The sequence below is a fragment of the Limulus polyphemus genome, unplaced genomic scaffold (genome assembly GCF_000517525.1).
Source record: "Limulus polyphemus unplaced genomic scaffold, Limulus_polyphemus-2.1.2 Scaffold757, whole genome shotgun sequence".
Classification (NCBI taxonomy): Eukaryota; Metazoa; Arthropoda; class Merostomata; order Xiphosura; family Limulidae; genus Limulus; species Limulus polyphemus.
Window position 1 is genome coordinate 370,960 of NW_013666367.1, and position 13,217 is coordinate 384,176.

At 32.4% G+C, this 13,217-nt stretch overlaps 1 protein-coding gene across 1 annotated transcript in view; it reads right to left on the reverse strand.

The window, feature by feature from the left end:
• The window catches only part of LOC106460347 (cell adhesion molecule 2-like), a 148,345-nt gene extending 140,282 nt beyond the window's left edge, over window positions 1–8,063 (reverse strand). The window contains exon 1 of the mRNA XM_022387044.1: window positions 7,964–8,063. Within this exon, the coding sequence (XP_022242752.1) occupies window positions 7,964–8,000 (37 nt within the window). The 5' untranslated portion in view covers window positions 8,001–8,063. The remainder of the gene's footprint in view (window positions 1–7,963) is intronic.
• Between the last annotated feature and the right edge of the window lie 5,154 nt (window positions 8,064–13,217).

Consider the following 13,217-nt stretch of genomic DNA (forward strand, 5'->3'; position numbering starts at 1 on the left):
AAAACTCTTTCATATGTTTATTTGTTTTTGTTAGTGTGGTCAGGCCTGCTAGACTTCCTGATATACAGTTTATTATTAACAACTCGGGTTCAGTTCTTTATAGTTCCTCACAAAACTCTTTCATATGTTTATCTGTTTTTGTTAGTGTGGTCAGGCCTGCTAGACTTCCTGATATACAGTTTATTATTAACAACGCGGGTTCAGTTCTTTACAGTTCCTCACAAAACTCTTTCATATTCATAAGATAATATCTTTGTGCGTGTAGGAATTTTGATAAACATCGGTGTACGTGAATGCACATAAGAAATAATTCACATTTTGGGCTTAAAAAGTTTGAAATAAGCATACATAAGCAGGTACACTCATGTCTTAAACTGCTTCATATATATTTTGCAATAATTAGTGTTAAAGAATTAAAACATTCTACGAATTTCATTGCAAGAAATTCACGCTATTTGTTCTACCAGTCTCATAGATTTTGTTATGCTTATACGTTATGAATTTTGTAACATTTGAAGGCTTGGCTTTGTGACATAAGTATTGTTGTATTAGTCACATTGTATAGCTAGGAATTAGACCACCAAACAATCAAAAGAAATTGATATGAACAAGTAATGGATAAACTAGCGAGTCGCTTGAGCTGGAAGTCATAAGTAATGATTATAATTATCAATAGCCTTTAAAAATACTGTTTGTATAGCTAGGAATTAGACCACCAAACAATGAAAAGAAATTGATATGAACAAGTAATGGATAAACTAACGAATCGCTTGAGCTGGAAGTCATAAGTAATGATTATAATTATCAATAGCCTTTAAAAATACTGTTTGTATAGCTAGGAATTAGACCACCAAACAATCAAAAGAAATTGATATGAACAAGTAATGGATAAATTAACGAATCGCTTGGGCTGGAGGTCATAAGTAATGATTATAATTATCAATAGCCTTTAAAAATACTGTTTGAATTTTATTAATTTCTTTATTCTGGCACAAACACACTTCACATTTAAATATCTACCTAATGTATATTACAAACCGATCGTTCTGAAATTACTGGGAGAAGCACTGTCAAAGTAACATTTTTCAAGTGTTAACAGTCTAAAAAGGTTATTTGATACAAGAGAATGTGTATCATTATGCTATAGTAATACCATTATAAATTAGATACAAACGATCCTGAATAATAGAATTAAGTCACTTCAGTTGCTCCAACCTTATTTTGTTTGTTCTATATTTTCTTAAAATTTTATCATCTGATTGTTTTTTAATTATTTAATTGAAGTTTTGTATGATAGAAACTTTGACATACACTTATTTGATAAACAAAATAGGTTCCACTTCTTATGTTAAACAAGACAATATTGGCTATAAATCAAAATGTGACATTACTACGGTAAAGTAGTTTATTAATAGTGAGGGTTTCCAGCCAAAGTTTGAGGGTTGAATTCACAAAATATTCGCATTGATTTCGTACCAGAAACAGACAAAAACGACACAAGTTTTGCTATCGTTGTTATGTGAAGTGAAAACTTTACTATATTAAAATGTTGTGTACATAGAGAAGGATAATGACGCTTACCTGTGTTGTAATGGTTTCCTTGTTGTTTTTGTTTTTTAATTATTATTATTATTACATTACTTCTGTGCTTATACCACGCATTCGTGGATCCCATTTGTTAATCACATAGCTGTTAATAGCCTACTTCTTAGAATGTATAGTAAACAAGTTAAATACGCGCGTGATACATTAGAGGTGTTTCACCGCAAGACCCAATGGGACAGCATTTATATACCTTCACTTGGCTACCGCGATAAACTTGAGAAGAAACTTTGTTATTAGCTACTGTAGAGTTATTATAATAAATACTTGAGCGCTCTTTCAACATTCGTTGTTTTCGACAGTAAATTACGTTAGAATGAAAATTAAATACATAAGTACAATTTTGGGGTGAAAGTGATAATGATAATTTCTTATGTTGAAGAAATTTCTACCGGATGATAAAAAAATCGATAATAGGCCCAAAGTTACTTTCATATGGAGCGTTCGCTACTGAATGCTAACATCACATCGTTAGTCTACAGAAGCTCTAAGCAATGTTTTTCACAGCTTAATGGTAAATCGATTGTGGCATGTTCGTCGAAAGCATATGCTTGAAAAAAATAACATATAGTGTTTTGTTGTATCTTGTACCAACTACAACAAAAACTGTCAAATAATAAATAATGATGAAAAATATATAATTGTGACATCACCAGTAAATGGCCTATTTCGTGTCACCTTTCGGAAAAGAAAAGAACTAATTTAACTTGAAACTGACGCCTCTAGGGAAATAAGTGTTGAACAATAAATATGATATTTTTGGATTATCTACGAATACGTTTGTGGAAATGTTGTTCAGCTGGTCTGAAAGAAGGGCAGGTTTCATCTTCAAAATATTCGGTTTCATAAACTATATTTCTTAATTGTTTCTTCTTTAACAATTAACCACTTATAACATACATAAACAACATGTGGAGTAACAGCACCTGTTGTTTAGAACTTTTAGATAAGAAGCCTTGATCACATTCCACTTACTTTTAGGTGTTACATATAAACGTTTTCCAATAAATGCGATCATTTTGTGATTGTTTATACCCGCGTATTTTGTTTTTATATTATACATGCAAATAAGTAGAATTTGTTATATGAAAAGAAATCATGTTATCATGTTTAAGCATGATGAGAGTAGGCTACGTTATACTTGTCTAAAGGCTAAAACATGTTGTTATTATGTTCTACTGATGAGATTTGGTTATATTATATCTGTATTTATGGCTCAGTGTTAGTGGGTTGGATGAGCAATGTATAACAATTTTTTACTTTATCCTAAAAAAAACAGCAGTTGTTTAATCTATTGTTGACACGTGACGAAAGACTAATTTAAATTTCAAAGGATGTATGCTCAGTTCAAAGTCCCATAATGCCTTGTTCTTAACCGTCACTCGATGGAAACGTTGGCATAACTGTAAGTGAGAAATGTTGATGGAATATTGTGGAATATTATATAGAAGTTTTAAGGTTTAGAACGCTGACAGCTTTCATTTTATCCTTGTTAAAGCTCACGATAATTCATTTCTGCCTAACTGTGCATATGTCAGATGTTTCATGCATGCGTTGGTTTAACTGTACTTGTTACGTTCATGGTGTAATAACTGCTGTTTCACAAGCGTTGTTTTTGTTTTTTTAGGATAAAGTAGTGTTTCATGCATACTTTGGTTTAACTGTACTTGTTACGTTCATGGTGTAACCAACTGCTGTTTCAAAAGCGTTGTTTTTTTTTGTTTTTTTAGGATAAGGTAGTGTTTCATGCTTACTTTGGTTTAACTGTACTTGTTACGTTCATGGTGTAACCAACTGCTGTTTCAAAAGCGTTGTTTTTTTTTGTTTTTTTAGGATAAGGTAGTGTTTCATGCTTACTTTGGTTTAACTGTACTTGTTACGTTCATGGTGTAATAACTGCTGTTTTAAAAGCGTTGTTTTTTTTTAGGATAAGGTAGTGTTTCATGCATATTTTGGTTTAACTGTACTTGTAATAAAGAATAATATGGGGCATGTTCATATAGTCCAAGATGAAAAATGAAAAGTACGTATTCTAATGAGATAGCGGTCAAATACATTGTGCCACTGGCTCCGAGTTGACAACGGAGGTAATATGGATGGCGAAGGTAAATGGCTACTTGGGTATTTGTGGTTGGATGTTATACGTTCGAACACTTTGCAAGAAGGCTCAGATTATCTTATTTCATCGGCGTAATCTTTACTAATGCTTGAACAATGAATGATTAGGAGGCTAAAAATAGTATTATTGCTTACGCTTAACAGTATGTGGAACGAGAGGGTAAGGGAATCAAATATTACGTCATGCTCGTCTCACATTTTTATAAAATTAAATGCTGTTGAGTGGAAAAGGTCACACGGTTATAGCTAAGAGCGTGAGTACATCTAAATCAAGGGTAAATAATCGTATAGGGTCATCAAACTTATTACATTTATTTTCTTCACGTATTTTAAAATATTTTGTTTTTGCAAATGATAGTTATTCAATTCAACCAGAATCTGGAATTTCGTTAAATTAATTAATTACCATTTTCAAAAGTTTCTCATATCTCATAGAAGTTTGGATATTTCATTAATCACTCCATCAATTAATGATTTAACCCAGAACCCAGGAAATGACAAAGTGATAACTTCGTGTTAGTCAAATCTAATGAACTTTATATTTCCAATCTATGTTTCATCTCCAGACCGTGTAAGCTAAAGGTTGGGAATGTTTAAGTTTCTTACATTTTAGTAACTTCGCAAACGTAGATCACTCCATCAATTAATGATTTAACCCAGAACCCAAGAAATGACAAAGTGATGACTTCGTGTTAGTCAAACCTAATGAACTTTATATTTCCAATCTATGTTTCATCTCCAGACCGTGTAAGCTAAAGGTTGGGAATGTTTAAGTTTCCTACATTTTAGTAACTCCGCAAACTTAGATTGCGTCTTGGATGAAGTTTAGGCTTAAATTTTTACATCTTTTTTTACTCCCTTCGAGGTCTAATACGAACAGCAGTCTACAGAAAATTGAGTAACTCTTGTGTGAGTGAGTGAGCTGAGCGACTGCTTAAGGTGCAGACAGCGAAATGTTGTTGTTGACATTTTGTTCCAGTGTGATACGAGTATCGACTCTTCATCAAGGGCCGTAAAAATAGCACGTAGAAAGTGGCGAAGAGCAAGGATTTTATGTCTACAGAAAACTTTTTTGCTTAAGGCAGCAAGACCTTAAGCTACGCAGCTTTACCTAGTTAAGTTATTTTTTCATGTACGAAGAAAAATAAGAGATGTTTCAGACTGTTTAAAGGATTGAAAATTCGAAGCAACAATATCAAAGTACATTATTTTAAATGTTCAGAAAGTAAATCTAGTCTGATGAAGTTTATCTTGTATATACAAATTCACCTGGTTTTTATATAATATTTTGACTGCCTTAAACTGGACTCACTTACCAGTTTTTTCTATAAAAGTTTCACCAAAACTTATTTTTAAAACGTTGTTTAGGATAACTTTAGAAAACTTAGTCATACTTACGGTTTATTATTGTTATCCATATTAGTGATTTATTTTCTTCTTGCTAAACTAATTTTTATTTTAAGTTTGCATTATTATTCAAAGTTCACATATTTTGCTTGCAACTATATCGGTTACTACGTTCTTCACCTCGTATAAACAAACGGTTCATTAGGTAACGTGACGGGCTGTGGAGCCGAGGATCTGTGGTTCGTACTCCGTTACATTGAAACGAAAATCGCATTCTGCACTTTGGAGCTATGTATATATATAAGAATGACGTAAATTGCCCCCCCCCAGTGGCACAGCGGTATGTCTGCGGACTTACAACGCTAGAAACCGGGTTTCGATACCCTTGGTGGGTAGAGCACCATTTTGTAGCTTTGTGCTTAATTACAAACAAACAAACATGTGACGTAAAATCCCCTATTTGACTAGAGTAATCCACTGCTGACTGTAGGTGATGTTGACTAACTCCCTTCCCACAAGTCCATTACCTCAAAATTAGAGACAACTTATGAAGAAATTTTCCAATTTCGCTTTGCTTGATGTTCAACAAACAATCTAACAAAACTATCGTTTTGTCTTTATTTCAGGGTGGTAGAACGAGGGTTAGTTGGATGTCAGTTTTTTTCTGTGGCAATATAATTTTATTTACTGAAAATCATTGGATCGGAATCAAACTCGAAACTTCCCGCAAGGCAAGTGAGTGCTCTGTCATTGCTAGCAAGGCACTTTTTAACCATCCAAAACGCTATAGTGCTACATTTTTTTCCACTTCTGAGAGTTCGTCAACAAGACTGCAGGAAATATTTCTTCTTTCATAGACTCTTGCACTTTATACATAAACATGATTTAATATGAATATTCCGGTGGCTCAGCGTTAAGTTTATATGCTAAAATTCGGTGTTTGTTCCTCGCAGATACCCCATTAGGTATCTTTTCTTTGAAACAAACAGCCTCCCAGTGGCACATCGGTATGTCTGCGGACTTATAACGCTACCAACCGGATTTTGATACCCTTGGTGGGCAGAGCACAGATATCTCTTTGTGCTTGTTAACACACAACAACTGAAACAAACAACCTCCCAGTGGCACAGCAGTGTGTCTGCGGACTGCTACAAACCGGGTTTCGATACCCTTGGTGGGCAGAGCACAGATATCTCTTTGTGCTTGTTAACACACAACAACTGAAACAAACAAAGAGAATAACAAATTCTTTCAAAACGTCGTAATATCATCGGTATTGGAAATATTATCACTGCTTTTTTATTCTTAAAAATCGAGATATGCAAAACAGCTTGTTAGAGTCTCTCTATTCTTTGTTTTTTTATTAATTCCAGCTCATACTTATAATTTTTTCTTCTTTCACTGTATTCGTTAACGTGAACAAAAATGTCATAATATTAGTCTTAATTTCCCTTAAGGCCAGCTTACACACCAAAATATACTTTTCAATTAATGCATGCACGTGGATTCAAGAAATATTTTATATTTGGTGAATGAATTTAGTATATTAAGACCGTCGAACAGGTACGAAATTTATCAAAGTATGCGAGACTTGTTTGTTTAACTGCACAAAAAGTTAACCAAACATTCCTTTAAGCACAAAATAATCGTGATCAAAATTGGTACAGAAAGAACATAAGAAGGGAAGGATGATGAAGAAGAAATGTTGATATCCCTTAACCTATAGGAAGACAAACTTTAAAAACTAAATTACTTTCTAAGTTTTCTCTTCAATTATTCAGTAGGTATTTCTACAGTTCTTTAAAATCATTTTGTCATCAATTTTTTAACAAAACCACAATGATTTTGGAATACGGTTTTGTGTTTGTGTTGAATACCTGTCTTTAAATGGTTCGCGTTAATGTTAAGGAGATTGGAATCAGAATTTAAGACTCTTGGTGACTCAAATGCTTTTTAGCAACCTGTCGTTTAAATTCCACATCACTAGGTGTTAACGCTTAGCATAATGTTAATAACCCATTTATATTTAAAAATTAAAGTGGCGCTCTCTAGTAGCAAGACGTGAATAAACAGATAAATATATACATATATATATGACACATTCTTTTCAAGTTTAATAAACTATTATATAACAACATTTATTGCAGAGTGCATTCAATTGAAGCAAACATAGCGTCCTCTACATGGAGCGTTTGAATCTAATTTAGTATTATTTCTACAGTTCAATATTATTCAACTATTACAATTTTCAAGTATAATTTTCTAAATTAAACAAAATATATATTTTTCTAAAGAATGTTGAACGTTACATTTACAATTAAATTACTAAGATTTAGGGTTATTTTTATTGATCTTAGATATAATATAATAAGCACATTCACCTTGCAATTTCAGAAATTCTAACAGTAGTATTTCTACACAAACGTGTTTTTACTCAAAACGGTACAATGAAGCCATAAAAATGTTCGATATAAGTAAAATAAAATTCAGTTTTTGCTTCCTTCTCAGGCAACATTGTTTTTATTAAAGCGAAATTTAATGTCACTGTAAGTACAAAATAATCTATATTTAATCTTCTAATTCTCAACTGTTTTTTCCACCGGAGTTATAAAAATGTTTGGTACATCTCTGTCATTTGAGTAGATGTTTATTTAGTAGTTATTTCTAACTTGATTGGATCTGGACTATTTTATTATCACGAGCAATAATGTTTGCATATAATATAGTATACGCAATTCGTAATCTAGAAAGCATAGCGTTGTAATTTTGCCTGCATTACACCAATGCAATACAGTAAAACCTTAGAGTATGACTAACCAAGCGCAAACTAAAGTTAGCTCTTTAAAGATAGCATTATCGTTACTAAGGAATTAGAGATCAATCATCATTGACTTACCTTCCGCAAAAAGTACTGTAAGCCAAACCCAAATCATCTTGTAGAATGTAATCCAGTAGCCCACCAGCAGCTAAGTCTACACTCTAAACTAGGCGTGTGTCTACTGAACTCTGTCGATAACTGGAGCTTGTGGCACAACTTTTGAGAGTGATAGTACAATCGAGAGTGGCGCCATCTATACTACTAAAAGTATATATAGATTGTGTATAGTGTTTCACATTGGACACTCAAATTATTAGGTTTTATCATTAATGAGACAGCGGGTGATCGTATATTGCCAATGTAAGCTAAATACATGCGGGAAGAACCCGCCTTAATCACCGCCTCTCTCGCTCCTAGTAAAAAGTTGTTCGTGCATAATTCATTACACAATGTTGCAGTCTGTCCGCTTCCCTAAGACAACATGGAGTTAACAAAAATAAGAGAAGTAAAATAACATGAAACTATTTGTGCCCTAGCGCGTATCGTGTTGTATTGTATGTTATCTCTGTTTATGGAGACATTCCATGAATAATATACTTAACCATAACAACGTATTCTCCAGGTTTCATGTGTTCTCCTGGACGTTTATTACTCTAGTGGCTGTGACAACTACGTTGTAGTACTGCTCTTGCATTCTTATTGATGTATAAGCATAGCAAACTGTTCCTGTTACGTTATTTCTTTATCGGCAATCTACTAAGTTGACCAAGTAGGTTTGGTACCAAGATAGACTAATAATTTTTTGGCTCCTCATACCAAATTAAGCTTTATTAGCCAATTTTTCTATACATTGTTAGACGTCTAAACAAAAAAGATAAGAATCTTGCGGACTCACTCATCCTGTATGACGTGACTTCTGAAAGTTGGAAAGTTACGTAACTGATAGGTTCTGTGTGGATAACGCAAAACTCCAGTTGCGTTAGACAACGCAAATTATACATTGACTTGTAGACGCTTATAAGCTCAAAAATACGATGAGAACCAATTTAAAATACGTAAACATAATCGCAAGTATAATTTTCGTATTTCCTGTGGCATTGGTCATTAATGTACGGTAACAAAACTCCAGAGTTTTCTGGATAGCTCAATGTTTTAACCTCTTGAGATACACTTTTATCAAAGCTCTTTCGAAAGCTTGTGTACATGTATCAGATGGAATGTCGCTTTCATAGTTCTCTTTCGTAACCGTAACCTTTACTTTACGGATGAAGATTTCGCTCATTATTGGTGCACGTCAATGATTTTAATAAACCCCTACTTACTTTAAGATATCATTGGTGCACGTCAATGATTTTAATAAATCCCTACTTACTTCAAGATATCATTGGTGCACGTCAATGATTTTAATAAACCCTACTTACTTCAAGATATCATTGGTACACGTCAATGATTTTAATAAACCCCTACTTACTTCAAGATATCATTGGTGCACGTCAATGATTTTGATAAACCACTACTTACTTCAAGATATCATTAGTGCACGTCAATGATTTTGATAAACCACTACTTACTTTAAGATATCATTGGTGCACGTCAATGATTTTAATAAACCCCTACTTACTTCAAGATATCATTGGTGCACGTCAATGATTTTAATAAACCCCTACTTACTTTAAGATATCATTAGTGCACGTCAATGATTTTGATAAACCACTACTTACTTCAAGATATCATTAGTGCACGTCAATGATTTTGATAAACCACTACTTACTTCAAGATATCATTGGTGCCGGTCAATAATTATAATAAATCCCTACTTACTTCAAGATATTATTGGTGCACTTCAATGATTTTGATAAACCCCTACTTACTTCAAGATATCATTGGTGCACGTCAATGATTTTAATAAACCTCTACATACTTCAAGATATTACTGATGCACGTCAATAATTTTAATAAACCCCTACTTATTTCAAGATATTATTGGTGCACGCCATAAAATATAATAAACCCCTACTTACTTCAAGATATCATTGGTGCACGTCAATGATTTTTATAAACCCCTTCTTACTTCAAGATATCGTTATGACTATTTACTCTATAAGATGCTTAAGCGAATTAGTCTAACAACTACTTAAAGTTATGTTTAAAATCACTGTTGTACACCTTTCTTCTCGCTTTTAAAAATCCCAAGTTTGATTAACATAAAACATATATTGCAAAACGTTTTATTATGTTAGAACTTTAGATACTTCTGTTTTCTCACCTTCACTGATCCTATTATTTCGTAAAAAAGTAACTGAACTAAAGAATTTACTTAACCATTCTCTAAGAAAAAGCTACATCGTATGTAAATCTTTCTCATAAATGGTTCATAAACTTAGTAGTAAAAGTTTCGTACTTCACAAGTACACACGTGTCGTAAAAATATTCTGTCCATTTGCATAAGTTTCGGTTATTAATATATATATCATTGTTTATTATTGCTAAAAAAAAGTGGACCATAAAAGAATCCTGTGATCATTGGCATCATTTTTGATACACGAAATTAAGGATGAGTGATAAACGGCACGTCGTTTATTAAATAGAGAGAGAGATTTTAAAAGTGGTGCTGACAGCTACTTTTCTTCTTTGGTCATATCGTTTCGAACATTTGAAATATTATCATCAACATAAATAATTGATTCATTTCAAGCCCTCTTCTCGCTAATTGCCATATGAGAAAATATTGTTTCTAATATTTGATATGTAAAAGAAACTTAAAGGTTTATCCTCTCTAACACTAGAAGTATTATTTAAAGTATTTTAAATAAATATACTTAATCATATCAAATGAAATAACGACTCTTTAGGACGTTTCTTTTATTATTGATTTCTTTAAACTTGCATCGGTTCTTAAAATCAGTTTTGCTCTCCAATAGTATACTAATTACTATTAGGAGTGAAGGGTATCCGAGAGTAGTTTCTTCTGGAGTGTTAAAGAGTTATAGAATAGCCAATAATCTAACCTACAACCAACTTCGTTCACAAAAAAGACTAACGTTCTCTAGAAAATAAAATTATAGAATATCGTTACATACTCTACGCCAAACTCAGATATTAATTTAACGTAAATTACCTTCGTATTAAGTCAGTAAAATAAATCACGTTTTAATATATTGGCTCATTCCAATAATTATCTGTATTAGCAGTTACTCAGATTGGGGTAACATTATCTCATTTAATGATAAAGCTGAGAGCTTATAACTCAGGTTTCGAACACCATTGTGTAGCTCTATGCTTAATTACAAAACAAACAAATAAACAAACATTATTTAATGCAGGACATCTTTTGCAATTTAATATGAACTATTAGGATGTCAAGATAAGATACGTGACAGTTTATTTGTTTGTTTGTTATGAATTATTAGGATGTCAAGATAAGATACGTGACAGTTTATGTGTTTGTTTGTTATGAACTATTAGGATGTCAAGATAAGATACGTGACAGTTTATTTGTTTGTTTGTTATGAACTATTAGGATGTCAAGATAAGATACGTAACAGTTTATTTGTTTGTTTGTTATGAACAATTAGGATGTCAAGATAAGATACGTGACAGTTTATGTTTGTTTCTTATGAACTATTAGGATGTCAAGATAAGATACGTGACAGTTTATTTGTTTGTTTCTTATGAACTATTAGAATGTCAAGATAAGATACGTAACAGTTTATATTTGTTTCTTATGAACTATTAGGATGTCAAGATAAGCTACGTGACAGTTTATTTGTTTGTTTGTTATGAACTATTAGGATGTCAAGATAAGATACGTGACAGTATATGTTTGTTTCTTATGAACTATTAGGATGTCAAGATAAGATACGTGACAGTTTATTTGTTTGTTTCTTATGAACTATTAGGATGTCAAAATAAGATACGCGACAGTTTATTTGTTTGTTTGTTATGAACTATTAGGATGTCAAGATAAGATACGTGACAGTTTATTTGTTTGTTTGTTATGAACTATTAAGATGTCAAGATAAAATACGTGACAGTTTATGTTTGTTTCTTATGAACTATTAGGACGTCAAGATAAGATACGTTACAGTTTATTTGTTTGTTTCTTATGAATTATTAGGATGTTAAGATAAGATACGTGACAGTTTATTTGTTTGTTTGTTTGTTTGTTATGGATTTCGTGCAAAGCTACAGTGTAAGACTAGAGGGAAGGCAGCTAGTCATCACCACCCACCGCCAACTCTTGGGCTATTCTTTTACCAACGAATAGTGGGATTGACCGTCACGTTATAACGCTCCCACGGCTGAAAGGGCGAGCATGTTTAGTGGGACTGGGATGATACGTGACAGAAAGACAACCTTACAGATAGGTTTGTATTTTATAAGCGAGTTGTGAAATGAAAGTGGGATGTTTTGACCAAGATAAGATTTGATAAGACAAGATGTATACGTTATATATATATCAGATCGTATTATACATGTTTTATCTTTGAATAACATGTAAACGTGACATTTTTATTACTTAAAAAAACAAATATTTTTTAATTATCTTTTTTTCTTCCAGTTCATAAATAATTTTTTTTCGTATATCTGTGTTCAAGAGATTCGGATTTTGCCACTGCTCTTCTGACAGAATTAATACTAAACATGTTATGGAACGCGAATGTTAATCTTCTACACAGCAAACAAACATAACTGACAAGACTGTAAACCGCCTGGGATGCTCGAAGAGTTCTTTCATTCTGACCATCGCACTACGTATGCTGAACTTGAAGAGACATTTCCTTTGCTATTAATCCAGCACGAAATGATTGCCAACGCAAGAAAACAAGATTACGTATACAATAATATTATCAGATAAATACTTTACAATTACAGAGGAATACAAACTACTTATATTCTAAAGATAGTGAATTATATCCAAACTTGAGAATTCACGCTCAAAGACAGATATGCCTGTATATTCATATATATATATATATATATACTTAAACGTATATATATAAGTAAACTTGTTATTTTTATGCATACGCTATTATTTAAAATGCCCCCATCTCTTTGTATATACGTGTGTCTGTAACTTTTTGTCAGCTTACCATCTCTTAACGGAGCTACCAGACAACTAATGTATTAAATCAAATATCCAAATATTAATAAAAATGTTGACAGCCTTACTGACACACTGTATAGATTTTTATAAAATGTTGACAGCCTTACTGACACACTGTATAGATCTTTATAAAATGTTGACAGCCTTACTGACACACTGTATAGATTTTTATAAAATGTTGACAGCCTTACTGACACACTGTATAGATCTTTATAAAATGTAGAC